Raw genomic sequence first — 27,963 nt, 5'->3', positions numbered from 1 at the left:
TATATATATATGTTTCTTATCCTGTGTACATAACGGTAAATATACCTTGTTCAAAAACCCAATAAAAAACATTTACATAAAAATGATAGTAAAACATTCTATTAAAGTAACTGCAAAAATAAATCTGCTCTTGCTTTAATAGTCAATCAATAAGTCAGTCCTGCACCAGAACCCTATTTATAAAACCTTTAATGTTTTATCTCAAAAAAACAATTAATTGACCGTTTCTATTATTTCTGTCCTTTTTCAGGTCTTACCTTAAAGTAGATAGGAGCCATGTCTCCCAGTTCCTTTGGCAGAGGAATACATTCGTACACCATATGAAAGCGTTTCTTTAAATGCATATTGGTCTCAAAAAAGACACAGTCAAGACCTTTGTCTTCCAACATTTTCACCAAAGCTTTTCGAAACAGCTATTAACGAAAGACAGACAGTTCAGTCCTGTCCCCTTCCAAAAGGAAACAAATTACTTTTAAAATCATCTGTGTTTAAACCTGGGTTTATGCTATTAGGAAACATTAACCAGGATTCCCTTTGGTTAGGAAGGGAACCATTAACCAAATTTCCCCAATGTTCGTGTCAGATCTTAAGTAGTTTTGAACTTCAGCATTATTTCAATGATGTCAGTGGCTTTTTCACACAGAGTATGTGCTTCGCTGCTCTCCCTGTCTCCCAGGTTTCCATTTTTCTTTGTATTTACTTAAGGGCCACAATTTTCATATCTTAACGCAGTGGTTTTCAAATTGTTTTCCCCCACTTTTGCCAACCAGCCGACCTTCAACACCTTTAATGTGAAAGGGGAGCCTGCTTGGCTTATGATCTCACTCCAATCAGGTTCACAGGATGGGAGGGCAATGCGCACATCAGATGCAGAGGTCAGCCAGTTCCTTGTGCCGTCTTCACCTCTGTGGGAATAGAAAATCCAACCTTGCACATGTAGATCGTCATGAAGGGCAATAGCAATAAAATGCTTGTTTTACTCAGCACTGGATACCCCTGGGAGATGCTACTCCAGAATGTTGACAGTCTCATGGACTTTTGGCGTGTTTTTAATGTGCTGTTATAGGTCAGATACAACAGCTTAGTCTTTTCATTTGTTGTCAGCTGTAAATTAATAGGCGGAATCTACCGGCTGTTCCCGACAGCAAGCTATTCTGGTCCCACCTGCAGCACATGGAGTTTCCTGGCGACAAGGGGTGCAGTCAATTGGAAAACCCGTTGACAATATTGGGACCAGAAAACCCCATTGGCGGTTCGCCTCCACCGCTGAAAAACACGCGGCTGGTTGCGGGGTAAATCCTGCCCAATAACTGACTCTGGAGTCTCAACCTCAGAACGATATTTTCACCCAACTCTTAGCTTTCAAAATCTGAAACTTCTTTCATTTGCCAGCACTTCCCCGCATATAACACATAGGGGCTTTGCATTCTTATTTACATTGGTACAATTGACAAAAGAAAGACCTCGAGAAATCATCTTTGTACTGCTCTGTTCCCAAGTAAAGTTTCTTCTTTGGAAGGCTGTTAATCAAAGGCCTAGGAGCTTTGTACAGAGCTAACACTAGATTTCTCTGTCCAGCCGTTGATTTTCCTGAATTTCTCTCTTGCAGTTTCAGATGTGAGATCCTGGCCAGTAGATACACTGCCTATTTGCTTCTTTGGCCGATTCCTTCTTGTAACAAAACAATCCATTTTCACAGTCCTCTTGCCTTGCTTGCTAGCAGCTAGAAAATGGAAGCTCTCCTCCATGATTTGGCGCCAAAAGAAAATACATAGAGGATGCTTGACATCAAGTGTACATGCAGGGTGTGTCCTTGCTCATCACCGCCGCTTATATTTGGAAGACTGCACACAGCCTCATTTTATTCTCATTTAAAAGCTGTTGTAGCCACCATTCTCAATTTAAATGGCGGTAACAATTTCCCAGAACAATTTCTTCCATACCCTCTCCAAAGCTTCCACATCCTTCCTAAAGTGTAGTACACATTGTTTGGCACAATAGTGGGTCCAAGTTAGTGTTTTACATAACTTTGCATAGCATAAATCCCTGGATCATTTACTCAAAGTTCCATATGCCTTATTAAATGCTCTTTTAACCTGTTCGGCCATTTTCAAAGAATTGTGCCCAGATCCTTACCTCTTCTTGCATCCCCTTTAAAATTGTACCATTTACTAAGCAATGTCCTTTATTTTTCCTACAAAACATATTATCCTCCTCTTCTCTGCATTGAATTTCATCGGTTTTTTGGCAGTTTGCTTCTTGAAATCCATTCATGTCTATAATTTTGGTGCCATCGACAAGCTTCAAAATTGCACCTTGTACTCCAAAATTCAAGGTATTAATGTACATCATTGAATCTTGAGAAACTCCACTGTATGACCTCCTCCAGTCCAGAAATTAGTTCTTAACTTCAAATGCCTGTTGCCTATCCCTTAGCTAACTTTGTATCCAAGCTGCATCAGGTGAAAGTTCATAAACCTGAAACATTAACTTTGCTTTTTTCTGAACAGATGCTGCCCAATCTGCTGAGTATTTCCAAGATTTCTGCTTTTATTTAGCCAAAGAAAAGCACTATCAACAAATCTGTGCCGGCTCTCTTTTATGATTATATGCTTGTCAAATTGCTGTTAACTCTGTCCTGTGTTATCGTTTATTAAAGCTTCCCTGACACCGATGTTAAACTGGCAGGCCTGTATTGGCAAGTTTTTCTGCCGGAGAGATTGCGCTTCCCGATTTTCCCTACTCCTCGCCTTCGATGCCACGAGATTCATGCCCTTTCCTCATTTTAATAAATTTGAATGAGTTTAAATATCATGAGCTCCCCAACCCCCCGCTTTCCCGCCCTCCTCCCAATTCTAATGCTGCCAAATTATCCCCTCCCACTAAACATTCATAACCTCGCCGATGTTTACAGCAGGTTTGGACAGGCATGAGGCAGTCAATGTGATCCCTCCGGGGGTGCAGAGGTAAGTATTGGTGTTTGGGGTGGAGGGCGTGTGGGGTTGAGAAGAAGGGCATGCCTGGGCAGTGCCTCCACTGGCACCATAGTGGACACTAGTGAGAGACCCGTGGGGTGGGATAATTTGAGATGTTGTAGTTGGGGCGGGAGAAATGCTGGCGATGAATGTCGCGGAGGAGGGGAGACATCCAGCGAGACCTCCATGATGTCATGTGTGCTGGGCGCTGTTCAGTTGCAGTGCTGAACAGCGCGCCCTTTAAAGATGGCGCCCCGATCTCTTTTGTCCCGGTTCCTGACTCTATGGTGTTCTGCCAGAGTGACACCGTTAACCATTCCCACTCAGCTTTTTTGGCAAAGAGGCTTAAGATTCCGTGAGAAAACTGGTCTATGGAACTGGAGGGCACCATGCCAGTTTTCTGTGAGAGCCTGACATTTTGCCAAGTTTTGGTAAGATTCTGTCCAAAGATGTACCATTTGCAAAATCCAGTCCTTTGGCACAACTAAGATGGATTGGAAGACTGTGGCAGCACTTCCATTATTTATACACTTACTTTCCAAGCAACTGGTAGGCATCCCATCTGGACCAGACGGCTTATCTACTTTAAGTAGAGCCAGCCTCCTACTATCTCCTCTTAATCTATTTATATTTTATTCAGTACTGTGGCAAATTTCTCACTTGCTGTAGTTTTGTAAATTCCAGGACAAAATAATAATTTAGTACCTCAGACATATCTTCTGTCTCCATCTGTTTCATAACTGGCCTATTGTTCCTGCAAATCTTTACTTGTATTATCTCTTTGCCCCTCTTATTTTCTTCTTTACTTGTACTCTGTAGGTTTTATATTCAGCCTGATTCTCTATTGTATTATAAAACTAACATATGTTATCCAACCCCACTATACTCCTTTATCCGACTTCAATTCCTTCAGCTGGGAAGGACTGACTTTGGTTGTCCTTCCTTATCCTTTTGTGGGACCTTACCCAAACCATTTCCTCTTTAAAGCCTCTATTGTATTTTTTCTGGTCAGTCTTCAAATTCAATTTACCCCACTAGATCTCTCCTAAAGTCAAAGATAATAGCCCTCCTTCAGTTAAGTATTTTTTATTCAAATTGCTCTTTCCTTAATAATAGTCTATATTATTGTCACAAGTAGGCTTACATTAACACTGCAATGAAATTTCTGTGAAAATCCCCTAGTCACCACACTCCGGCGCCTGTTCAGGTACACAGAGGGCGAATTCAGAATGTCCAAATTACCTAACAGCACGTCATTTGGGACTCGTGGGAGGAAACCGGAGCACCCGGAGGAAACTCACGCAGATACGGGGAGAACGTGCAGGTTCCGCACAGACAGTGGGAATTGAACCCTGATCCCTGGCGTGTGAGGCAGCAGTGCTAACCTCTATGCTACCATGCCACCCTATGCATAACTAACCTAAACCCTCTGATATTATCACTTATGCTGAGCTGCTCCCAGACTAGACATTCCCCACTTGACCAATTTCATTCCCAGGATTAGATTCAGCAATATCTCCTTCCTCCTTGGGCAGGAAAAAGACTGGTCAAGAAAATTCTCCTGAACACACTTCAGGTTTCTTCCTCTCCGCAGCCCTCAAAACAATCACTGTCTTTCAACACCAGTTTAAAGTCCAACAGGTTTATTTTGAAACACTAGCTTTCGGAGCTGATTCGGAGTGATTCAAAACAAACCTTTTGGACTTTAACCTGGTGTTGTAAGACTTCTGACTTCATAACCTCGCCGATGTTTACAGCAGGTTTGGACAGGCATGAGGCAGTCAATGTGATCCCTCCGGGGGTGCAGAGGTAAGTATTGGTGTTTGGGGGTGGAGGGGGTGTAGGGTTGAGAAAAAGTGCATGCCCGGGTAGTGCCTCCACTGGCACCATAGTGGACCCTAGTGGGAGACCCATGGGGTGGGATAATTTGAGATGTTGTAGTTGGGGCGGGAGAAATGCTGGCGATGAATGTCGCGGAGGAGGGGAGGCGGCGAGACCTCCATGATGTCATGTGTGCTGGGGGCTGTTCAGTTGCAGTGCTGAACAGCGCGCCCTTTAAAGATGGCGCCCCGATCTCTTTGGTCCCGGTTCCTGACTCTATGGTCACCCCAGTCCAATGCCGGCATCTCATCACATTCAATACTGAAATAATTAAAGTCTCCTGTTATTATCAGTACTGCTCTTAAGAATTACTTTGCAAATCTGCTCCTCTACCTCTGTTCCATTATTTGATGACTTATAAATTGCACCACAAAAGGCATAATAGCTCCTTTATTGTTTCCCATCACCAGCCAAATAAATTCGGTATTTGACTCAAGGACATTCTCTCTTTCTAGAATTGTATTATTTTCCTCATCCAAAACTGCAAGTCCTTCCCAACTACCTTTTCAAAATAACCTTGCACCAAGTTACCATAACATTTGAGATTCTCGGCAAAACAACTTTTCTTTACCATTGAAATAGAGATTGCCTGCCTGCCTGCTTATTTTACCTGCTGGGCCTCTTTGCAACATAGGTATGATTTGCAAATGCCTTTCAATCAATAAAAAAATCCAGACAGAATGCAGACGACCTCGTCCGTTCTTAATTCCAGTCTGCTGACAGCCTCTGACTGATGTTCCCCTGCCTGATCCTGCATCTCATGTCTCTTAGGGATAATTCCAGAGACTTGTCATCAGATTTGGACTCATCAGTGGCCTGGTGTCCAGCAGTCCTCAGAATATCAGAAACCTTGATGTCACTGCCTCTGCCTGCTGTGGACCTGTGATGGTGACTTGATCACTAGATTGTGAAGCCAAATATATTCCAGAACTGGGTCCCACTGAGGTGCATGTATCTGCGCTGGTGGACGGTGCAGGTGACAGTTCTTCATCTGATGGTAGCTCTACTTCTTCACCGGGGGGGGGGGGGGGGGGGGGGGGGGGGGGGGGTTTGAGGCCGACGCCGATTCGTCTGGAAAGGACATCCTTCCCTTTTTTCTTGCTGGAAATAGTGAGAATAGTGAACTACTGATTTACTAGTTAGGTCCCCACATCATCGAGTATTGACAATCATTATCTGCATCTTGTCAATGTGTACTGGATGCACCCTCACTGTTTCATTGGGGGAGGCTGATCTCCTCTTGCACTCAGGAACAATCCCTATCCTGTTCTTCAAATGGAGGTGGGGGGGGGGGGGGGGAAAATTAAAGTGCCATTTGTGCAGAATCTTACATGAGAGGTGATTTTAAAGTGGTTGGCACACATTCGGTGCAGATGCTCTATCCGCTTGTAGTGTGAGTTCCCTGTGGGCTCTAACCCTCAGACTGTCTGATGCCCTTATGAGTGTGAGTTTGGAGTGAGTAAAAGTTTCACCTAACTTGGCGCAGCGGAGCAAGTCATTTATCCGTCTGCAGCTCCAAGGGCCGACCTTTTTTGTTTGCCACAAGTGTTAATCACCCTGGCAACCTCATACTAGAGCAGCATAGTCGGGTGTGAGAACTTCCTGCTCCCATCCCGAGGAAAGAGGATCTCTCGCGTCTTCTGGATGGACTGGTGGAGAACCTCCAGGGCAGCTTTGCTGAAATGCAGTGCTGATGGTTTGGTTTTTCTGGATGCCATGGATTCTCAGTGCAACAGAACACCGGAGCTGCAGTGAATGAATACTGTTGGGGTGCCTTTTAAATATGGCGTCTCGACCTTTGCCCCCATGCGGTAACAGCAGGGCAGAATCCCTGCCTGCACTGCCACGAGATTCGCCGTGCTCTCTGCTGGTGCATGATTAATGAGCTGCAAAGTGGAAGATCGTCCGTGATTGCCCAGCAGAAGTCATGCTGACATATCCACCTACTAATGTACTTTGTCTCCAGAATAGAACATAGAACAGTACAGCACAGAACAGGCCCTTCGGCCCTCCATGTTGTGCCGAGCACTGTCCGAAACCAAAATCAAGCTATCCCACTCCCTGTCATTCTGGTGTGATCCATGTGCCTATCAAATAACCGCTTGAAAAGAATGGAAAATTGTGCCCTGAGATTATTGCAAAGTGCTGCATACCTGGCATCGAGAGCAGGCTCATCAGAGGTCAGCTTTCCTGGGTCAGTCATGTAGTCAGTCAAGTGGTTCACATGGAAGATTCCCGCATACTCAAAACAGTCCCCTGCAGTCAGCTGAGCAGGGAAACTCTCACCACAGGTCAACCCAAATTTAGATATAAAGGCAATTTGAAAGCCAACCTTGCAGCTTGCAAGATGGGTCAATATGTGGGAACAAAACAACTTTGGAGAGACCCAGATTTGGAGAATTTAACATTTGAGTAGATCAGAGCAACGTGCCTTCAGGACAAGTGAGCAAAGACAGTGCGTCATCCACCCCTCTAACATTTGCAATCAGTGATGCAAACTGTGATTTGGTTAACGGCCATGTTTGAGACAGCATCAACCTAGACTGAAAGATGTCTTTTTTCCCCCCAAACATGCTGAACACTCACCCTCGAAGCAATGGGAGAATCCATCACTACCTAAAATAGATTACAAATTTCATTTTCAATTCTCAGTAGACTATTACTAAATTTGGAAAACCAATTCTTAAACTATATAAAAAGTGTTAATATTTCTATCAAATGGCAAGTCAGACTGTCACACTGGATAGCAATAACAAGGTAACAGACATGTGCAGTGACATCTGTATTGAAGTAAGTTAGTCCAAGAACTTTACTGTATCATCAGGCAATGTTTTGTTCCTTCTTTTTTCTGTCCTTTCCTTGTATGCTGAAGGCATTAGTCTAGATTTTTTGATTTCTATGCTGACATTAAAATAACACAAATTGGAAAATCTAGGCAATAACTATTTGCTTTGACACAGTTCCACAATTGCTGGTCATCTTTTAACCCCTTGACTTTCTTGACATATAAGCCTCAGCAACGACTGTTAATAAGTTGAGGCTAATTGTTGGCAGGGTAATCAAATTCAGGGAACACCCATTCAGAAGCAACGTCAACGTCTGGAGTGGAAAGTCTGGCTAATTTTCCCATTTCCAATCTCGCTGAAATTAGGTAGCTAAACACAACCAAGTCCTGGAACCTTTTTGGGCCACATGGTTCAGTGCTCTACTTTTTTTTTAAATTTAGTGTACTCAATTCATTTTTTCCAATTAAGGGACAATTTAGCATGACCAATCCACCTAGCATGTACACCTTTGGGCTGTGGGAGCGAAACCTACGCAAACACGGGGGAGAATGGGCAAACTCCACACAGACAGTGACCCAGAGCCGGGATCGAACCTGGGACTTTGGCACCGTGAGACTACAGGGCTAACCCACTGGACCACCGTGCTGCCCCAGTACTCACTACTTTAATCTGCCATGGCAGTGCCGAAAATGCATTGCACCAAGTGAAAGTGAGTTTTGATTTACCATTTTAAATGAACTAAACAGCAGCATTTATTTTAAAACTTGGGAGGGAAATCTAGAAATTAGATCCGGTGCCATTATCATTTTAGTTGCCTGTTTTGATAGCCATCATTTTCTGACCTTCTCATGAAGCTTTCAAACTCTCTTCTTCAGCGATCACTCGCTGACGAGTATGACTGTCCACCTTGGTCTTTAGGGTGTAGATCCCTGCAATTCCTTTCTCGGGCTCCTTTTCTAGATCTCCTCTTGCTGTTGGGTGTCTTTGAAGTATTGTGTTCCTTCAATCAGGAGGTTTCTCCAAGTAGGTCTCTACTGAGCAAGGGTCTCCCAGGCACTGACGTCTACCTTGCATTTCTTGAGGTAAGGCCTTCAGGGTGTCTTTGAAGCTTCCTTTGTCCTCCATCTAGTTTGGGGGCTTCTCTTGAGCTGGGCAAAAAAGATTTGCTTTGGCAGTTGGGACTCTGATATCCGAAGCACATGGCCGACCCAGCAGAGTTGGTTTCGGATGATCATGACTTCGATGATAGTGCTCTTGGCTCCTTCAAGGGCTCTGATGTTAGAACGCCTGCCCTCCCAGCTGATGTAAAGAAACCGTCTCAGACAACATTGATGTACGTCTCCAGGGCCTTGAGGTGGTAACTGTACGTAGTGCAAGTTTCTGAACTGTACAGAAGAGTTGGTAGGATGACTGCCTTGTACACAAGATCTTGGTGTCAACATGAATGTCGTGGTTGTCAAAGACTCTCCTCCTTAGGCATCCAAAGGAGATGCGCACGGATTTGATACAATATTAAATCTCTGCATCAATGTCAGCCTTAGAGATTTCATGATTTGAAAAGGTTTCATTAAGTGTTTACTAGATTATTCATATTTGCCTTTCAAATACACGATTGTTGTTCTACATCAATCCAAAGCACTTTTTATTTTTAATTAACCTTGCGAGTATAAGTTTTGTAAAAGTAAGTTTTGCTAGAAATTTAGGTTTCAAAAGTTCCCCGCAATGTCCGGGAATATTGATCTTAGTTTAAATTAAAACAAAGAGCATGTTTCAATAAAATAAATAGGAAAGTACTTTGAGTTAGGTAGAAATAATTTGCAGTTTTAACCTGACCTGTATTTCTTCCCAGATGTCTTCATCCAGTATGGTACCTGCAGTGTGATGCTGGAGAGGTACTATTAGGCAGTGGCCTTCAGTCATGGACTGGAAATTGGGCAGGCACAAATATACCTGGGGATGAGAGAAAATGTCTCAATTCATATAATTAAACCAAAATGAACAACATTTTATTTTGCCTGTTGCATATTTCACAATAAGTTCAATTTGTAGTCTGCATACAAATGGATGTATCATCTCATTTTTTAGTCTAAATCAAGGCATATTTCAACAAAAATTCTAAAAGGCATCACCAATACATTTGGGAATACTGCTTAGTGGCCAAAAGTGAAATGTAGGAGATTTTCCAAGCAGATTTTCAGCAATTACACGGCAATACAATGCATTGTGAACAATTGTAAACATTGTAAACATCAAAGCTTGTTTTTTCAGTCAATGGAGAACAAATGACGGTGACTGTTCATTAAAGTTTAGACTTTCCCACAAATATTTTGTGGGCTTTTACATAGCAATTTGCAATATCAGTTAAACAGCCTTCTCAGAGCACACCACATGAGGGCGAGGATGAGACGTGTGAACATTGCGAGGGGTGGGGCGAATCACGTTCATATGTTTTGGTCCTGTCCAAAGCTAGAGGATTACCGGAGGGAGGTTTTTAGGGTAATTTCTAAAGTGGTGAAACTGGACCCAGGCCCCCAGTTGGCCATATTCAGGGTGTCGGACCAGCCATGGTTGGAAACGGGCGCGGAGGCAGACTTCAACTCGTTAATCGCCCGAAGGCAGATCCTAATGGGATGGAGAGCAACCTCTCCACCCTGTGCCCTTGCGTGGCTGGGAGACTTGTTGGAATTCTTGACTCTTGAGAAAGTTAAGTTTGAACTGAGAGGAAGGATGGAGCGGTTTGACAATTCATGGGCATTATTCATCATGCACTTTCAAGAACTGGATAACATTGAACATTAGTTGGAGCGGGAATGGGTGGGAGGAGGGCTATGTGTGTTGATGGTGACTATGGGTGATTCCTGATTTATTTTTGTCATTTATGTGAACATGCAGGCTAATGTTAGGGGTTTGGTGGGAGGATGGGATCGTTGCTATTGATATGGGGATTGACATGTTTGTTACTGATTATTGTTTGTTGTTGGTGGGTGTAAATTTGGGAGAAAATGTGAAAAAGGAGAATAAAAGATATTTTTTAAAAAACAGATGATAACGACGTGTGTGAATAGGGCAAGCAATGACATCTTTCTTCAGCCAATCAGATTAAAGAATCCTCACTGAGGCATGTACATCTCAACCAAGAGTTGTCTATTGAAATACTTAATTTATTTAAAATTATGTATGGAAAGGGAAATAGAAAAAGGTAAGCAAAATGGAACTGGGAGTTGTTGTTGATATGGGGATTGTTGTTCTAGATATGGGGATTGACATTATATTCATTACTGCTTATTGTTTATTGTTGGTGGGTGTAAATTTGGGAGAAAATGTGAAAAAGGAGAATAAAAATATTTTTAAAAAAAAATTAAACTGGGAGAGTGCTAAAGAAATTTTTAAAAGGCAATAATTTATAAATTTTTAAAAATCTTGCTACAAAATATTTAATATCCAAAGGACAGAGACTACATTTAGAAAGTAAATTTTCAATGCCAGGGCAATTGTATAACTGTAATTAAAATTTATCATGCTATTAAAAATGCATTTCCACTTGAAAGGACAAGCTCTAAATTTTCCTTGATGTGTTTAGTGGGTATCTAATGGGCAATTACCACAACTTCACACACTTCATCTCTTCGGGTGGTAAATCTTTAGGCGAGATACTGTTAGAGCAGAAGCTCTGGAGGAGCAGGGCAACTTGCTGATTTCTACATTTAACTATTCAGGTACAGACAATTGAAGTTGCTGTCCGATTTACTCTTAACAATTTTGAGTGCTGGACTTCCGGTTGCGGCTATGCCTGGGTAGGTTGCACGGTCGGCAGCTCCAGCCGATAATGGACTTTTGGGCTCTTTTAAGGAGCCTCAGCGGCATTTGTTTGATGATTCCTGGTGTGGGAAGGGAGCGGTCAAAAAAGTGGCTTTAGAGCAGAGAGGAGAACGGGCGTGAAAAAACAAGATGGCGGCGGGCGGGGATCAGGCAGCGTGGACCCAGTGGACTCGGGAGCAGCAGGAGTTTTTAAAAAGCTGCTATGCTGACTTGAAGGCAGAGATATTGGCCCTATGAAGGCGTAGATTGAAAGGTTGGTGGAGACCCAGAAGATGCAGTAGAAGGCCTCTGACAACGAGGACGAGATTCTGGGCCTGGCGGTTAGAGTGGAAGCGCATGAGGCGCTTCACAAAAAATGGCAGAAGCTGGAGGACCTGGCGAATAGGTCGAGGAGGCAGAACCTGTGGATTTTGGGTCTCCCTGAAGACGTGGAAGGGTCGGATGCTGGGGCGCATGTGACCACGATGCTGAGTACACTGATGGGTGCGGGGACCTTCCCGAGGCCCCTGGAGCTGGATGGAGTGCACAGAGTCCTGGCCAGGAGGCTGAGGGTGAACGAACCGCCGAGGGCGATGGTGGTGAGGTTTCACCGCTTCACCGACAGGGAGTGTGTCCTGCAATGTGCGAAGAAGGAGCGGAGCAGCAAGTGGGAGAGTACCGAGATCCGTATTTATCAGGACTGGAGTGCAGAGCTGGCCAAGAAGTGGGCATGATTCAACCGGGCTAAGGCGGTCCTCCACGGGAAGAGGGGTGAAGTTCAGGCTGTTACAGCCGGCGAGACTGTGGGTCACATACCAGGACCGACACCACTATTTTGATACGCCGGATGAGGCGTGGACTTTCATCAAAAACGAGAAGCTGGACTTGAATTAATGGTTTGCAGTGTGATATGTGGGATGTTGGTGAGGGAGATGTTGCTTGACTGGGTGGGCCCGTAGCCCGGGGCCCTCAGGGACTGGAGCGAGGTTGCAGTTGAAAGGAATTGCGCCACAGGGGGCGGGGGCGGCCCAGGCGGGGAGCGCGGCTTTTTCCCGCAAAATGGTGGGGGCGGTACCTGAAGCGGGGGCGGGCAGTATTGTGTTCGATGTCCGCGTTGGTTTATATGGGGTGTGGGGGGGGGGGGGGGGGGGCTTTCGCTACCCCACTTTGGTGGGGGGAGGACTGGTGATCTGGATGGGAAATCCAAAAGGGGATTGGAGGCAGAGGCGGGAGCGGCCGGGGTCAGCATGAGTGAGCTGACTTACGGGAGTGCAATGGCGGTTGCTTGACCGGGGAAGGGGGGGAGGGTTGGGAGGGGGGAACTGGGTTGCTGCTGTGCTGATTGAGGGGGAGTTGACGGTAAGAGGGAGAGTCGGGGCGGGGAGCCTCCGCCTGAGGGGTTGCAGAGTGCGGGAGACGCGGACATGTGGCTGGCGTAAAAAAGGAGATGGCTAGTCGGCGGGGACGGGTAGCCCCCCGATCCGGCTGATCACATGGAACGTGAGAGGCTTGAATGGGCTGGTCAAGAGGGCCCGGGTGTTCTCGCACTTAAAGGGGCTGAAGGCAAGGCAGACGTAGCCATGCTACAGGAAGCACACCTGAAGATCGCAGATCAAACTAAGCTGAGGAAGGGATGGGTGGGACAGGTTTTTCACTCAGGGCTGGATGTGAAAAACGGGGGGGGCGGGGCGCAATCCTGGTGAGTAAGCGGGTGGGTAATGTAGCGGATAAAGGGGGTCGATATGGTGAGTGGCAGGCTGCAGGGGTTCCGGGTGGTGCTGGTGAATGTGTATGCCCCAAACTGGGACGATGCAGGGTTCATGAAGCGGCTGTTGAGTCGGATCCCGGATCTGGAGGCAGTTAGTTTGATAATGGGGTGTGGGGGGGATTTCAATACGGTTCTGGACCCTGCACTGGATCGGTCTAGATCGAGGTGGGGAAGAGGCTGGCAGTGGCTAAGGTACTGAGGGGGTTCATGGACCAGATGGGGCGGGGGGGGGGGGGGGGGGGGGGGGGAGTGGATCCATGGAGATTTGCTAGGCCAAGGGAGTTTTCCTTCTTCTCCCATATACTCGCGGATAGATTTTTTTCGTGGTAAGCAGGGCGCTAATTCCGAGAGTGGAGGGGGTGGATTATTCGGCCATTGCGATCTCGGACCATGCCCCGCACTGGGTGGACCTAGGGATGGGGAGGAGAGAGGCCAGCGCCCGCTGTGGCGAATGGACGTGGGACTACTGGCGGACGAAAAGATCTGTGGGCGGGTCTGGGGGTGCATCCAAAGATATGTGGAGGCCAATGATAATGGGGAGGTGTCGGTGAGTGTGGTTTGGGAGGCATTGAAAGCACTGGTGGGGGGGGGGGGGGGAGTTAATCTCAATCAGGTCCCACAGGGAGAAGAGGGAGAGGAAGAGATTGGTGGGGGAGATACTGAGGGTGGATAGGAGATATGCGGAATCCCCTGAGGAGGGGCTGCTGAAGGAGCGCCGGAACCTCCAAACGGAGTTTGACTTGCTAACCACGGAGAAGGCTGAGGCCCAGTTGAGGAAGCTACAGGGAGCAGTGTATGAATATGGGGAGAAGGCAAGTCGGATGTTGGCGCACCAGCTGTGGAAGAGGGAGGTGGCTAGGGAGATTGGGGGAATTAGGGATGGGAGAGGGAACATGGTGCGGAGTCCAGCTAAAATAAACAAGGTCTTTAAGGAGTTTTATGGTGAATTGTACGAGCCAGAACCCCCGGAGGCGGGGGAGGGGTTGCGACAGTTCCTGGGCCAACTTAGGTTTCCAAATGTGGTGGAAGGGCAGTTAGAGGGATTGGGGGCTCTGATCGAGATGGAGGAGCTAGTTAAGGGGTTGCGGTGTATGCAGGCGGGCAAGGCCCCGGGGCCAGATGGGTTCCCCGTTGAGTTCTACAGTAAGTTCTCGGAGCTGTTGGGCCCACTGTTGCGGAGAACCTTTAACGAGGCTAAGGAAAAGGGAATCCTTCCCCCGACGATGTTGCAGGCTCTGATCTCGCTTATCCTCAAGCGGGGAGGGGGGGGGGGGGGGGGGGGGGGGGGTGGGGGGGGGGGGGGGAGAAGACGCAGAAGTGGTAGTGGCAAAGAACGCGGAGAAGGCCTTTGATCGAGTGGAGTGAGAGTACCTGAGGGAGATGTTAGGCAGGTTTGGGTTCGGGGCTTATTGTAGTGTTTATTCTGTAACTTTATAGTGTGTTAATTTGCGTTGTTGTTAAAATGCTGGGTTGTTCATGGGGATGGGGCGAATGTATATGATTGTTAATATTATTGTTATTTTCGGTATTTTACTAAGGTGCGTTATTGTTGTATAAAATCAAAATTTCTCAATAAAAATTATTATAAAAAAAAAAGGTTTGGGTTCGGGGAGGAATTCATAGGATGGGTCAAATTGTTGTACCAGGCCCCGGTAGCGAGTGTTTCGACGAACCGGCTGCAGTCAGAGTATTTCAGGTTAATAGAACATAGAACAGGCCCTTCGGCCCTCGATGTTGTGCCGAGCAATGATCACCCTACTCAAACCCATGTATCTACCCCATACCCTTAACCCAACAACCCCCCCATTAACCTTATTTTTTAGGACACTAAGGGCAATTTATCATGGCCAATCCACCTAAGCTGCACATCTTTGGACTGTGGGAGGAAACCGGAGCACCCGGAGGAAACCCACGCACACACGGGGAGGACGTGCAGACTCCACACAGGCAGTGACCCAGCCGGGAATCGAACCTGGGACCCTGGAGCTGTGAAGCATTTATGCTAACCACCATGCTGCCCCCGTGTTATATCGTGGAACGAGGCAGGGGTGCCCTTTGTCCTCCCTGCTGTTTGCCCTGACGATTGAGCCGCTGGCCATGGCGTTGAGGGAATCCAGAAACTGGAGGGGATTGGTCTGGGGGGGGGGGGGCAAGATATCGGAAATATACCAGGAGCTGGAGGAGGCGGAGGAGATCTCGGTGGAAGAGCTGAAGGGCAAGTGGGAGGAGGAGATGGGCAAGGAGCTGGATGAGGGCCTGTGGGCTGACGCCCTGGGCAGGGTCAATTCCTCCTCATCTTGCGCCAGGCTTAGCCTGATTCAGTTTAAAATGGTGCATTGGGCACATATGACAGGGGCGAGAATGAGTAAGTTTTTTGGAGTAGAGGACAAGTGTGCGAGGTGTTCAGGGAGCCCAGCAAATCATGGTCATATGTTCTGGGCATGCCCGGCACTTACGGAATTTTGGAAGGGCTTCGCAAAGGTTATGTCCAAGGTCTTGGACACTCGGGTAAAACCGATCTGGGGGATAGCGATATTTGGGGTATCGGACGATCCGGGAGTGCAGGAATCGAAAGAGGCCGTTCTGGCCTTTACCTCCTTGGTAGCCCGGAGAAGGCTCTTGTTAATGTGGAGAGACCCGAATCCTCCAAGCGTGGAGGCTTGGGTCAGTGACATGGCGGGGTTTCTCAGGTTGGAGAAGATAAAGTTTGCCTGGCGAGGGTCTGTGCAAGGGTTCTCCAGGCGGTGGCAACCGTTCCTTGACTTTCTCGTGGAACGATAGGAGGAGGTTAGCAGCAGCAGCCCCATTTTGTTTTGTTTTGTTTGTTCATTTTTAGCTGAATAGAGGGTTAAGCGGTTTTTGTTGATATATTGCTTTGTTCTCTTTGCATTATTTTCTTTCTTGTAGTGTTTTGTAAAAATTATTGAAAAATTTGGAATAAAGACATTTAAAAAAAAAAACAATTTTGAGTGCTGGTAACTTTACTGTCATTCTTAACAGCAAAATCTGTATCATTGTCTGCCTTAGGTATAACTACAATCATACAATTTCAATTCAGAAAGTTCACAGAAAATTTACCGTGTTGGCACAAAAAACCCCAAGAGACTAAAACTACCCATCAATCTTTCAAAGACTATAAGAGTAGTAACCCACTGTCTGGTGTTCATCTAATTTCACCTATTCAGCCGAGGTAAGTGTCCAAATTTTAAAAGAGATCATTTCTGAGCACAGAAACTTGAATAAAATTACTGGAAACTGCGCCACACAACCTGCAACAGCTGGTGGCTCACTTGGAAGAGTTCATTAACTGCATCTGTGTATAATACTTTTATTGAAGACTGGAAGAACCATAACTGTTAGTTAAGTGCAGGAAAGGGTCACAGATAAAGCCGTAAATACCAGTTGCAACATCACTTATGAAGCAGGGAGGGGGTTAAGGCTGTCAAATTTGATTATAAATGTTCCATTTCATCATCATTTGACCTCCCATCACCTACAAATCCATGCTTTCACCGCTGGTTGGTAGACACGATCATCTTAATGTCCGACTCTTCAATATCCAATTGAAAGGTTACAAGCTCATAAGGTGGCCATCAGCCAGTCATGTGTTGGCTCTCCGAAGGAGCAAAGGGGGTGGTGAAGGTTCTTGACTGTCAGTCAAAGAACCGCTTTTCTGAACGCAAATATTTTTATAATTAATTAACAGAAGTGTTCAATGAAAAGATAGTAATTTCAAATACCATATGGTTATTCTCCTGAGTTGCTTCCAGCAATATCACCAAGATAAATCTTCAACTCCTGGTAACTCCAGGCCAATACTGCAATGTTGTGAACTAATGTTCCCTTTAAAATTTATCTGTTGCTCGAGGCCTGTTTTTTCAGTTCATGGTTCCTTTAAATCTTTTGCATGGCCATGAAAATGCATTATTTATCACAAAACAGGACTGCACAGTACCGTTCATACTTCAGTACACACCCATAGCTTTGAAGTATGGTTGGCAACTTTAGACTAATCCAGTAAAGGAATTGTTCCTTCATAACCATGTGCTAAGTGTTTTTTGCAGTAACTTTCAGATCTATTCACCTTACCTTTACACCAATAGAGATGATAAGGTGCTTTGGAAGTTCTGGGTTGTCAAAGCAATACTGGCATTTCTCCATGCGGCTAGCTAATCTCTTGTGTTCATGGATAGCTTTATTTCGTTGTCTTTCATCATCTTGGCCTGATTGACTTTTTCTGGCTGCTTTTGACACAAACATGTCATCCAATGTGTAATAGTCCCTATCCATCTTCTCCAGAAACTATAAAAAAGATCAAATGGGCAGTTAAAATGTCAGAAATAATTGCTTAAATAAAATTGAACAATTGTTAGATCAATTTTGTCCTTGACCACACAAAAAACAATGGCAAGACGCCCAAGAGTAAGTCACTGAAAAAAAACCACAGCAGAGATTTCTTCAATTACATAAATTGCAGCTTCCCCTATCCCACTGTCATTGTAGCTAGCAATTTAAGGCTGCTCCAGAAAGAGAGGGTGCCAGGACAATTTAACACATGAGCCTTGTTTAAATGATGCAAAGTTATATTATCTTTTCTTATAGCCCTAGGGCTCTGCATTCAATATGTTCCATTACATTCTCCTCTTCACAAAATAAATCTACAAACTTTATTTAAATGTTACCATCAGATTTAAAAAAGTGAAATCAGCATTTAGTTGAGTACTGGCCCCATTGTCCTTCAGCCAGTGCTCGAGTTATTGCAGATGATGTACTTCTAAACCCATGGACCTAAAAATCTGCAAGCCAGCAACTCTTGCATTTACTGCAAGTATCTTGTAGACTGTGTCCCTCTCTACTTCTTTACTCGAGGGGCCTTTATAAAATTTAAATTGTCAATTTTAGTTCTGCAACAATGCAAATGTGAATAATAGAGCTGAGACACTGGATTGATTAGGTATAACTGTACCAAGGCAGCTATGGATATATGCGCAAGAAGCTTATGCCTATTATTACAGATGAGCTACACCGTTAGTATATGGGAGTCTTCGTGGTGCCCTATGATCCTCATTGAGACAGATAACTTGTTAAAAAGAAATGAATCCTAACAATGCCAATGGAAAGAAAACCGCGAGACAAAATTTCACTTTTTACAACTTTTACGTGGTCGAAGTAATGCGCGGGCTTGTGTCTACATGAGATGTGTCATTGTTGTATTGACCATTTAATGTGAAATTTACCTTGTTATTGGGAAAATCCTTCTCCTGTTAATTTTCGAGTTATATTGATTTTAATTGGTTTGTTACAGTGCAATCTCAGTCTTTCCAACTTGTTTTGCAGCCAATCGTTTGGTCTTCAAGAGCTAGATAGGTCCTCATTAAGCAAGGGTTGTAAAGATTATCGGGGTAGGCAGGAATGTGAATTTAAGTTTATAATCAGATCAGCCATGATACTATGGAATGGTGGACAGGCTCAAGGGGCAAAATGGCCTACACCTGCCCCTATTTCATATGTTCATACATGCTAACATCTTTTGTCTTGCACTGGTCAGGACAGACAAAAGAATCCAAAATTTCAAAGTGAACAACAAATTATTCTGCACGAGAACAGGGGGTGCTGATTGGTTAGCAAATCAGTTCTCATTGGTTGAGATGCTGCCATGGCAAATACATTAGGGAGCTTTTCTCCCCCATGCTTTGTTTGTTCCAAAAAAGGTCCAATGCTTGGACATATTCCTTTTGTCTGAAGAGGACAGGTCCCTCCATATGGATATATGTAGCTTCCAGCAAGCATAAGTAAGCTACATTGCAAGCCTGACTGATAATCTTAAATTGGTTTTCAGTGTATTTCTTAACACACTTGGGATGGTTTAGCAAATGCTTCCCAATCGCTGTATCACATCTAAACGTTGGACATTATGTTCCGAGTTTTAAAAGCACAGGTTGTTTGAGTGGTCAGTACTCTGTCTATGATAAACAGTCTTAGATAGTCAGAGGCTTTTCCCCAGGTAGAGGAGTACACAGAGGGTAGTGGGTGCCTGGAACTCGCTGCCAGAGGAGGTGGTGGTAGCAGAGACGATAGTGACATTTAAGGGGCATCTTGATAAATACACGAATAGGATGGGAATAGAGGGATACGGACCCAGGAAGCGTAGAAGATTTTGGTTTAGAGGGGCAGCATGGTCGGCACAGGCTTGGAGGGTCGAAGGGCCTGTTCCTGTGCTGTACTTTTCTTTGTTCTTTGTTAGTCAAAGGAACCTGTTGTTTTATAGGATCTGCCAGTTAATGGGCCAAACTGCCTACTTGGCATCACACTGGCACTGAAATTCATACATTGCATTACTCAATTGTGTGATCATCTATTTGCAACTGGGAGAGTGCGGATGATATTTAACATAAAATGTTTTGATGGTCGGTTGAATATAGGTATTTCCAAACATTGTCCAGGATTGTAGGACTGCCCCTATGACGAGAGATTGGGAAACTGGTCCTGTAGTCTCTAGAGTTTCTAAGAATGAAAGGTGATCTCATTGAAATCTACAAAATACTTACAGGATAGATGCAGGTAAGATGTTTCCCCTTGTTGTGTAGTCAATAACCAGATGACACAATTTCAAGATAAGTGGGAAACCACTTAGGACTGAGATGAGGAGAAATCCTTTTACTTAGAGGGTTGTGAATCGTTGGAATCCTCCAAAGAGCTGTGGATACTCAGTCATTAAATGTGTTTAAAGCAGAGTTTGGCAGGTTTATAAATACAAATGGTATAAAGGGATATGGTGATAGTGTGGGAAAAAGGTATTAAAGAAGATGATCAGCTATGTTCGTATTGATGGCGGAGCAGGTCATTGGCTGAATGGTCTACATATGCACCTATGTATTCAATGATGTTTTTGACGGGTACATTTTGATGCCTATTCAAAAATCTCCCACTCCAGAAAATAAGAGTGCTGAGGATTTTAAATTGTCAACAACAAATATGCAACGTTAATTTAAAACATCCCAAAGTGTTTACCAAAGGTAGGCTTAAGGGAGAAAAAATGAGTGAGGCAGGGAATTTCAGTGATTAGGGTCAGGTTACTTGAAGAATGATTAAAATCAAGAGACCAGAATTAGAGGTGTACAGATATCTTGGGAGGATTATGGGGCTGGAAGTGATTCCAAATATAGGAAGGAATGCGGTTATGCAGACAATTTGGATGCAAGACAAGAATTTTAAGGTCAAGACATTACTTAGCTGGGTGCCAGTGTAGGTTAGCATGCGAGGGGTGATGGGTGAACAAGATTTGGTCTGAGTTCGGAAATGAGCTGCATGATTTTCAATAAACTCTATTTATAGAGAATAATGTAGTGATATGCCTTTGTGACAATAAACGATTTTCATTTCATTTCATTAAGGGATTGCAGCATGCCATGAATAGAAAGGAAGTGTGTCATGTGATCCAGTCTGAGTTTCGCATTTACCTGGGAACTGAACATAGCACAGTTCAGATGTCTTCAAGTTTTGTACCTTTGTATAAATTTTTCCATGTGCATAGATTAAATAAATGAACCCATAATGCATTTACCCAATCTCTTATTGGTGCCTTTATATCATTATAAAAACATAACAGGTAGCAGTGACAAAGGCAATGGCTTTATTTTTCCCAATATTTAATTAGAGAAAGTTTCTGCTGCATGCTGTTAATAGGTTCAAATCAGTGCCCAACACTGGTCACAAACGTTTTAACAAAAATACAATTAAGACTTGCAGCTAGAAGTGGAAATACTGCTTGCCACATTCATACGAATTAGGGGCAGAAGTAGACCACTCAGGCCTTTGAGCTTGCTCTGCCATTCAATAAAGTCAAGACAGATCGGATTGTAACCTCAACTCCACATTTCCACTTATCCCCGATAACCTTTCACCCTGCTTGTTAGCTGTTATGGGCCAGGGCTTAGAAACTCCAAAGTGTATTATGAAGCTCACCTGACCTATAACTTTTATGCTGAATTTGGCTAGGATGAGCACACTAGCCTTTACTTCAGGGGTGATTCATCAGACTTCCTAGGCGCTTTCATCAAAACAAAGTTTATTATAAGAATGTAGTTAACACATATAAACGGTTTATCAAGAATTTGTTCTCAATTACAAACATTTAAAAAAACACACAACAGCTACTGTAATCTATGTATATAACTATTAATGAAACGCCTTAGTAGCTGTTCCAATTCAATACAAAATCCAATAACCCCTTTCAAGGGCGTGGCCTTGTAATCTCATATGAATGGGACTGGTCCTTTCCTTGAGATACAGCCTCCAACCAGCAAATTCAAAACTCTTTCCGGGAAGCAACACTATCTTTAAAGTTACCAAGGTAGTTTGCCACACCCAATGTGCTTTCAGTTCGCTGGTAGAGTTTTTAAAATAAAAACAGAGAAAACAGGGAAACACTGTTCTTTTTCTTCTGCAGTCCAAAGCAAAAAACCAAAACTGAAACCCAAACGTTAAACTCCCTCTCACTTGACAGCCACATCCCAGCTCCACCCACAAATGACATCACTGATGCCATGCTACAAGCCATGTGGTCAAACAAAACCTTTCTTAAAGGGACTCACATGATATGGCCAAGAATCTATATAGCTCTGCCTTAAAAAACTGTCTTTTGAGAAAGAGTTCCAAAGACTCATGATCCTATGAGTGAAAAAAATTCTCATCTCTGTATTAATAACCAACTCCTTATTTTTAACCATTCACTGCTTGTTCTTTCCAAGGAAAAACATCCTCTCCACGTCTACCCTGTCAAGATCCCTGGGATCTTAAAGGTCTCAATCAAGTCACCTCTTACTCTTCTAAACCCCAGTGGATACAAGCCCAGCCTGTCCAACAATTTCTCGTACACAACCCTTCTCATTCCTGGTCTAAGTCTAGTTAGGCTTTTATGAGCTGCTTCCAATGCATTTACTCCTTGCTTAAATAAGGAGACCAATAGTGTACACAGTACTCTAGATGTGGTCTCACCAATGCCCTGCATCACTTGAGGCATAATCTCCCTATTTTTGTGTTCAACTTCCCTCGCAATAAACTATAACAGTCTATTAGCTTTACTAATTACTTGCTGTACCTGCATACTGGCCTTTTGTGATTTATGCACAAGGACACGCAGATCCTTTTGAATTTCAGAGATTTGCAATTCTTCACCATTTAGATAATATTCTTCTTTCTCATTCTACCAGTCAAAATGGACAATTTCACATTTACCTACATTACACTCCATTTGCTAGATCTTTTCCATTTAATTAACCTATGTCTCTTTGTAGTCTCCTTACATCCTCTTCTCAACGTACTTTCCTACCTATCTTTGTGTCATCAGCAAATTTTGCAACTGTACCTTTGCTCCCTTTATCCAAGACATTTATATGAGTTTTAAAAAGTTGAGGTCCCAGCACTGATCCTTGTGGTACAGCACTCATTACCAGAAAAAGACTCAAAACGTCGTCTGCCGTCTATTTCTTGTTAACTAGCCAATCTTCTAGCCATGTGCTTTTTTTCTGCAACAGCCTTTGATGTGGCAATTTATCAAAGATCTTTTGGAAATCTGTTCCACTTTATCCACAGGACATGGGATTCTTTCAAAGGACTCCAATAAATTGGTTAAACATGATTTGCCTTTCACAAAACCATGCTGACTGCCGGATTATCTAGAATTTTTCTAAGTGCCCTGTCAGAACATCTTTAATAATAACTTTCAACATTTTTCTTTTGACCGATATTATGCTAACTCGCCAGTAGTTTCATGCTTTCCGTCTCCTTCCTGTTTTGAATAAAAGGAGTTGCATTTGCTCTTCCAATTTAATCTTCCTGGAATCTAGCGAATTTTGGAAAATTGAAACCAATGCATCAACTATTTAACTAGCCAATTCTTTTAAAAGCCTAGGATGAAGTCCATCAGAACTGCAGTTCCGTCAATTTGTTCAGTACCACTTCCTTTGTGATTGTAATTTTTCTGAGTTCTTCCCTCCCTTCCATTTTCTGATTTACAGCTATTTCTGGGATTTTATTTATATTCTCTATAGTGAAGACTGATGCAAAATACCTGTTCAATTCTTCTGCTATATCCTTATTTTCCATAATTAATTCCTCAGACTCACTTTCTATAGGACAACGACTCACTTTGTTAACTCTTTCTTTATTTAAATATCTATAGAAACTCTATCCATCTTTATATTTCTAGCTAGCTTTCTCTCATACTCTAATTTTTCTATTCTTATTAATCTTTCTGTCATCTTTTGCTATTCTTTCTATTCTGCCCAATCTTATGGCCTGCCATCCACCTTTGTGCAATTATATGCTTTTTCTTTAAGTTTGATATGGTTTTTAACTTTTTTTAGTTAACCACAAATTGTGGGTCCTCCTTTTGGTATTTTTCTTTGTCATTGGAAGTATCTACTCTCTGAACTCTGAAAGACCCTTTTAAATGTTGCCACTGCATATCTATTGAGTATCCCTTAACGTCATTTTCCTTCACTTCAGCTAGCTCTTATTATAGACTGCAATAGGTTTGTAAACAATTCTAGCGGTATGGCTCTACTCCTCTACGAGAGATATCAATTGAATGTGTTACAAAGAACGAAACAGCACAGCAACAGGCCCTTTGTCCCTCCAAGCCTGTACCGGTCATGATACCAACTTTTGCCAAAACCCTCAGCACTTCCTTGTGCCATATCCCTCTATGCGCATCCTATCCATGTATTTGTCAAGATGCCTTTTGAACGCCGTTAATGTATCTGCTTCTACAACCTCCCCTGGCTGCGCGTTCCAGGCACTCACTACCCTCTGCTTAAAAAACCTGCCTCGCACATTTCCTCTAAATTTTGCCCCCTTGTGACTGACCCCCTCCACCCTGGGAAAGAGTGCCTGCCCATCCATTCTATCCATGCCCCTCATAATCTTGCACACCACTATCAGGTCACCCCTCAATTTCCGTCTTTCTAATAAAAACAGTCCGAGTCTATTCAGCCTCTCCACATAGCTAACACCCTCCAGATCAGGCAACATTCTGGTAAACCTCCTCTGCACTCTCTCCAAAGCCTCCACATCCTTCTGGTAGTGTGGTGACCAGAATTGTGCGCAATATTCCAAGGGCTGCCTTCCCAAGGTTCTATACAACTGTAGCATAACTTACCAGTTTTTATACTCAATGCCCAGTCCAATGAAGGCATGCATTCGTTGCTTTCTTGACGACCTTTGTCCACTTGTAGTGCCACTTTCAAAGATTTGTGGACTTGCTGCCCAGATCTCTCTGACTTTCTATATTCCCAAGAGTTTTGCCATTTACGGTATATTTGCCCTCTATGAGTTTGCACATTCTCCCCGTGTTTGCGTGGGTTTCGCCCCCACAACGCAAAGATGTGCAGGGTAGGTGAATTGGCCCCTCTAAATTGCCCCTTAATTGGAAAAAATGAATTGGGTACTCTAAATTTTTTTTTAAAATTCCCCTCTATGTTAGACCTACCTTAATGCATTACCTCACATTTGTCTGGAATAAACTTCATTTGCCAAGTCTCCAACCTATGTCCTGCTGTATCCTCTGACAATCCTCAACACTATCTGCCACTCCATCAACCTTGGTGTCATCCGCAAACTTACTAATCAGACCAGCTACATTTTCCTCCAAATCGTTTATGTATACTACAAACAACAGAGGTCCCAGCATAGATCCCTGTGGAACACCATTAGTCACAATTTTCCATTCAGAAAAACACCCTTCTACTGCTACCCTTTGCCTTCTGTGACCGAGGGGGATGGATTTGGTTGGGAACAAATTTGTGTCGGGGACTGAAGATAGTAGTCTCAGTTTTGCAGTTAGTGGTAAAACACCCTTGACCTTGAATAAAGCTTCGCACAAAGGCATAACGATTATTGTGGTGTGGTGTTTCCCTTTCCCATGGCCGTTTCAACCTGGGTCAAGTCAAGGGGATAGCTTTATGTGCAGCTGCAGTGATGTCAGCAAACAGCTGAGCAGTAAATCACATTGAAGCATTTACAAATATAAAATCAGGAAGTTAAAAGCACTTAATATCCCTTTAATTGAAATGTTTACAAGATAACAAAATTAAAGGATTATAATTCGATAAAGATAGAAAATTATTTTCAAAAATATTAATGTGATGGTAGAGCGAAAAGGTCAGTGGAATAGTAATCCAGAGGACCCGGTTAATTCTCTGGGGCATAGGTTCAAATTCCACAAAGTCAGCAGGGTTGAATTTAGTTCAATTAATAAATTTGGAATATAAAGTCAATCGCAACGGTGACCATGACAACTATCAATGGTTATTTTAAGGGCAGCACGGTGGCACAGTGGCTAGCACTGCTGCCTAATGGTGCCGAGGACCCAGGTTCGATCCTGGCCCCGGGTCACTGTCTGTGTGGAGTTTGCACATTCTCCCCCTGTCTGCTTGGATGTCACCCCCATAACCTAAAGATGTGCAGGGTAGATGGATTAGCCATGCTAAATTGCCCCTTAATTGGAAAAAAATAATAATTGGGTACTCTAAATTATTATTTTTTTTAAAATCAAAGATTGTTGTAAAATTTCATTTTGGGAGCATTGTTACCCAGTCTGGCCTATATGCGACTCCAGATGCACCGGCATGTGGTTGATCTTTAACTGCCCTCTGAAATGCCCTAGAAAGCCACTCAGTTAAAGGACAATTAGGGATGAGCAACAATTGTAGCGAAACTCACATCCCATGAAATCATACCGAATAAAAGAAATTCCACTGACAGGAAATAATGGAAGTTGGCCGGTAAGTGGAGTGGGTTGATAGAGCTGATAAAGCTCTGGTAGGCAATGTAGGCAGAGAGGAGGTAATGCTGGCTGTATTCTGCACTACAGCGGTTCAGCTGTGGGATTCTGGAGTTTCTAAAACTCCATTTGACTGGACCTGCTGCCACATAAGACATAACGCCCGCTAATTGTCACTCACTATACAATGGGAAATCCCTCAGAATGTATTTACCCACCTCCAAAATGGGGTGCGACATTTCGAGTCAGCTTAAAGAGAGGATAATTTTGGTCAGTGTCAGTCACATTCTTCAAATCAGCAAACTGGTTTTGGGGAAAATGAACACAAGAACTAGGATCAGGAGTAGGCCATCTGGCCCCTTGAGCCTGCTCCACCATTCAATAAGGTCTTGGCTGATCTATTTGTAGACTCAGCTCCACTTACCTGCCCGCTCACCATAACCCTCAATTCCTTTTCTGTTCAAAAATCTATCTATCTTTGCCTTAAAAATATTTAACGAGGTACCCTCAACTGCTTCATTGGGCAGGGAATTTCAGATTCACAACCCTTTGGGTGAAGAAGTTCTTCCTTAACTCAGTCCTAGTTCTAGTTTCACCCGCCAGTGGAAACAACCTCCTTGCTTCGATCCTATTTATTCCCTTCTTAATTTTATATGTCTTTATAAGATTCCCCCCTCATTCGTCTAAATTACAATGAGTATAGTCCCAGTCTACTCAGTCTCTCTTCATAAGCCATTCCTCTCAACTACAGAATCAGCCTGGTGAATCTCATCTGCACTCCCTCCAGAGCCAGCACATTCTTTCTCAAGTAAGGAGATCAAAACAATACACAGTACTCCAGGTGTGGCCACACCAGCACCCTATACAGCTGCAACATAACTGTTTTTAAACTCCATCCTTATAGCAATGAAGAACAAATTCCATTTGCCTTCTTAATTACCTGCTGCACCTGCAAACCAACCTTTTTGCGATTCATGCACAAGGCACCCAGGTCCCTCTGCACAGCAGAATGCTGCAATTGTTTACCATTTTATCTTTTATAATGAGTATTCTTTTAAAATAGATTTTTAAATTGGCTTATTTAAATAAACATATTCACCTCATCTACATCACAGTAAGGTACGACCATCGGTCTCAGAAATCTAGGGTGGGATTTACCGACCACCCCACCGCATGTTTTTTGGCAGCGGAGGCAGTCCGCCAGCAGGGTCTACTGGTCCCGCTGTTGTCAACAGGATTTCCCATTGACTGCACCCGTTAACTGGGAAACCCGTGTGCCAGTCTGGGACCAGAATTTCCCGCTGGCATGAACACTTTGTAAATCCCGCCCCATGTGTTAAGGGAAAGGAGGAAATAAAATAACATGGTTCCTGTTACAGATTGCTATTCAGTGGCCACGGTTGGAAAATCAATGCGACCACTGAGAAGACAGCATTAGGAATTGAATTGGGTTTAATTTATGATGGTCTCCAAGATTGAGTAATCTGTCAATATTCACCATTATACTGACCTGGGTTTTGGCAGCTTGCCAACACATGGATTTCTAAGGCTACAAGATTGAAGTATTCAAGAATATGGGGGAAAAATAGAGGAATACATGTTTTACCTAATTATGGATCTCCTAACAGACAGAAAGGATAGGAGGTTGTTGATTGCTCCTCGTCAATTCATTCTGCAACAAATTTCTAGTCCTGTGCGAAAATATCTAATGCCCTGAATGAAATGGGAGACACTGAAATGTGAGGAATTGTTCATTAAACCAATTAATTTATGTTATCTAAATGGAGGTGCTTGAAATTAATTTCCATCAAGAGGTTACTGCCACAAAAAAGTGAAACTTCAAGATGTTACAGAACATCACAGTCTCATTTGTGAAATGAACCTAATAAACTCTTTTGCATGATTTAATTAATCTCACTTACAACTGACCTTTCAGTGAGTCTCCAACATCAAACATTCTGACATTTTACC

General features: G+C 43.6%; 1 protein-coding gene across 2 annotated transcripts in view; it reads right to left on the bottom strand.

Moving 5' to 3' along the window:
* cwf19l2 (CWF19 like cell cycle control factor 2) overlaps positions 1-27,963 on the bottom strand; it is a 201,683-nt gene that overhangs the window by 23,306 nt on the left and 150,414 nt on the right. For both annotated transcript variants that reach the window (XM_038817825.1, XM_038817827.1), the window contains exons 13-15: positions 17,298-17,510; positions 9,476-9,592; positions 258-413 (exon numbers count right to left, since the gene is read on the bottom strand). In XM_038817825.1, the coding sequence (XP_038673753.1) occupies positions 258-413; positions 9,476-9,592; positions 17,298-17,510 (486 nt within the window). The remainder of the gene's footprint in view (positions 1-257; positions 414-9,475; positions 9,593-17,297; positions 17,511-27,963) is intronic.

The sequence above is a fragment of the Scyliorhinus canicula genome, chromosome 14, assembly GCF_902713615.1.
Source record: "Scyliorhinus canicula chromosome 14, sScyCan1.1, whole genome shotgun sequence".
Classification (NCBI taxonomy): Eukaryota; Metazoa; Chordata; class Chondrichthyes; order Carcharhiniformes; family Scyliorhinidae; genus Scyliorhinus; species Scyliorhinus canicula.
The sequence above is the reverse complement of the archived record's forward strand: the minus strand, read 5'-3'. Positions and strand labels throughout refer to the sequence as shown.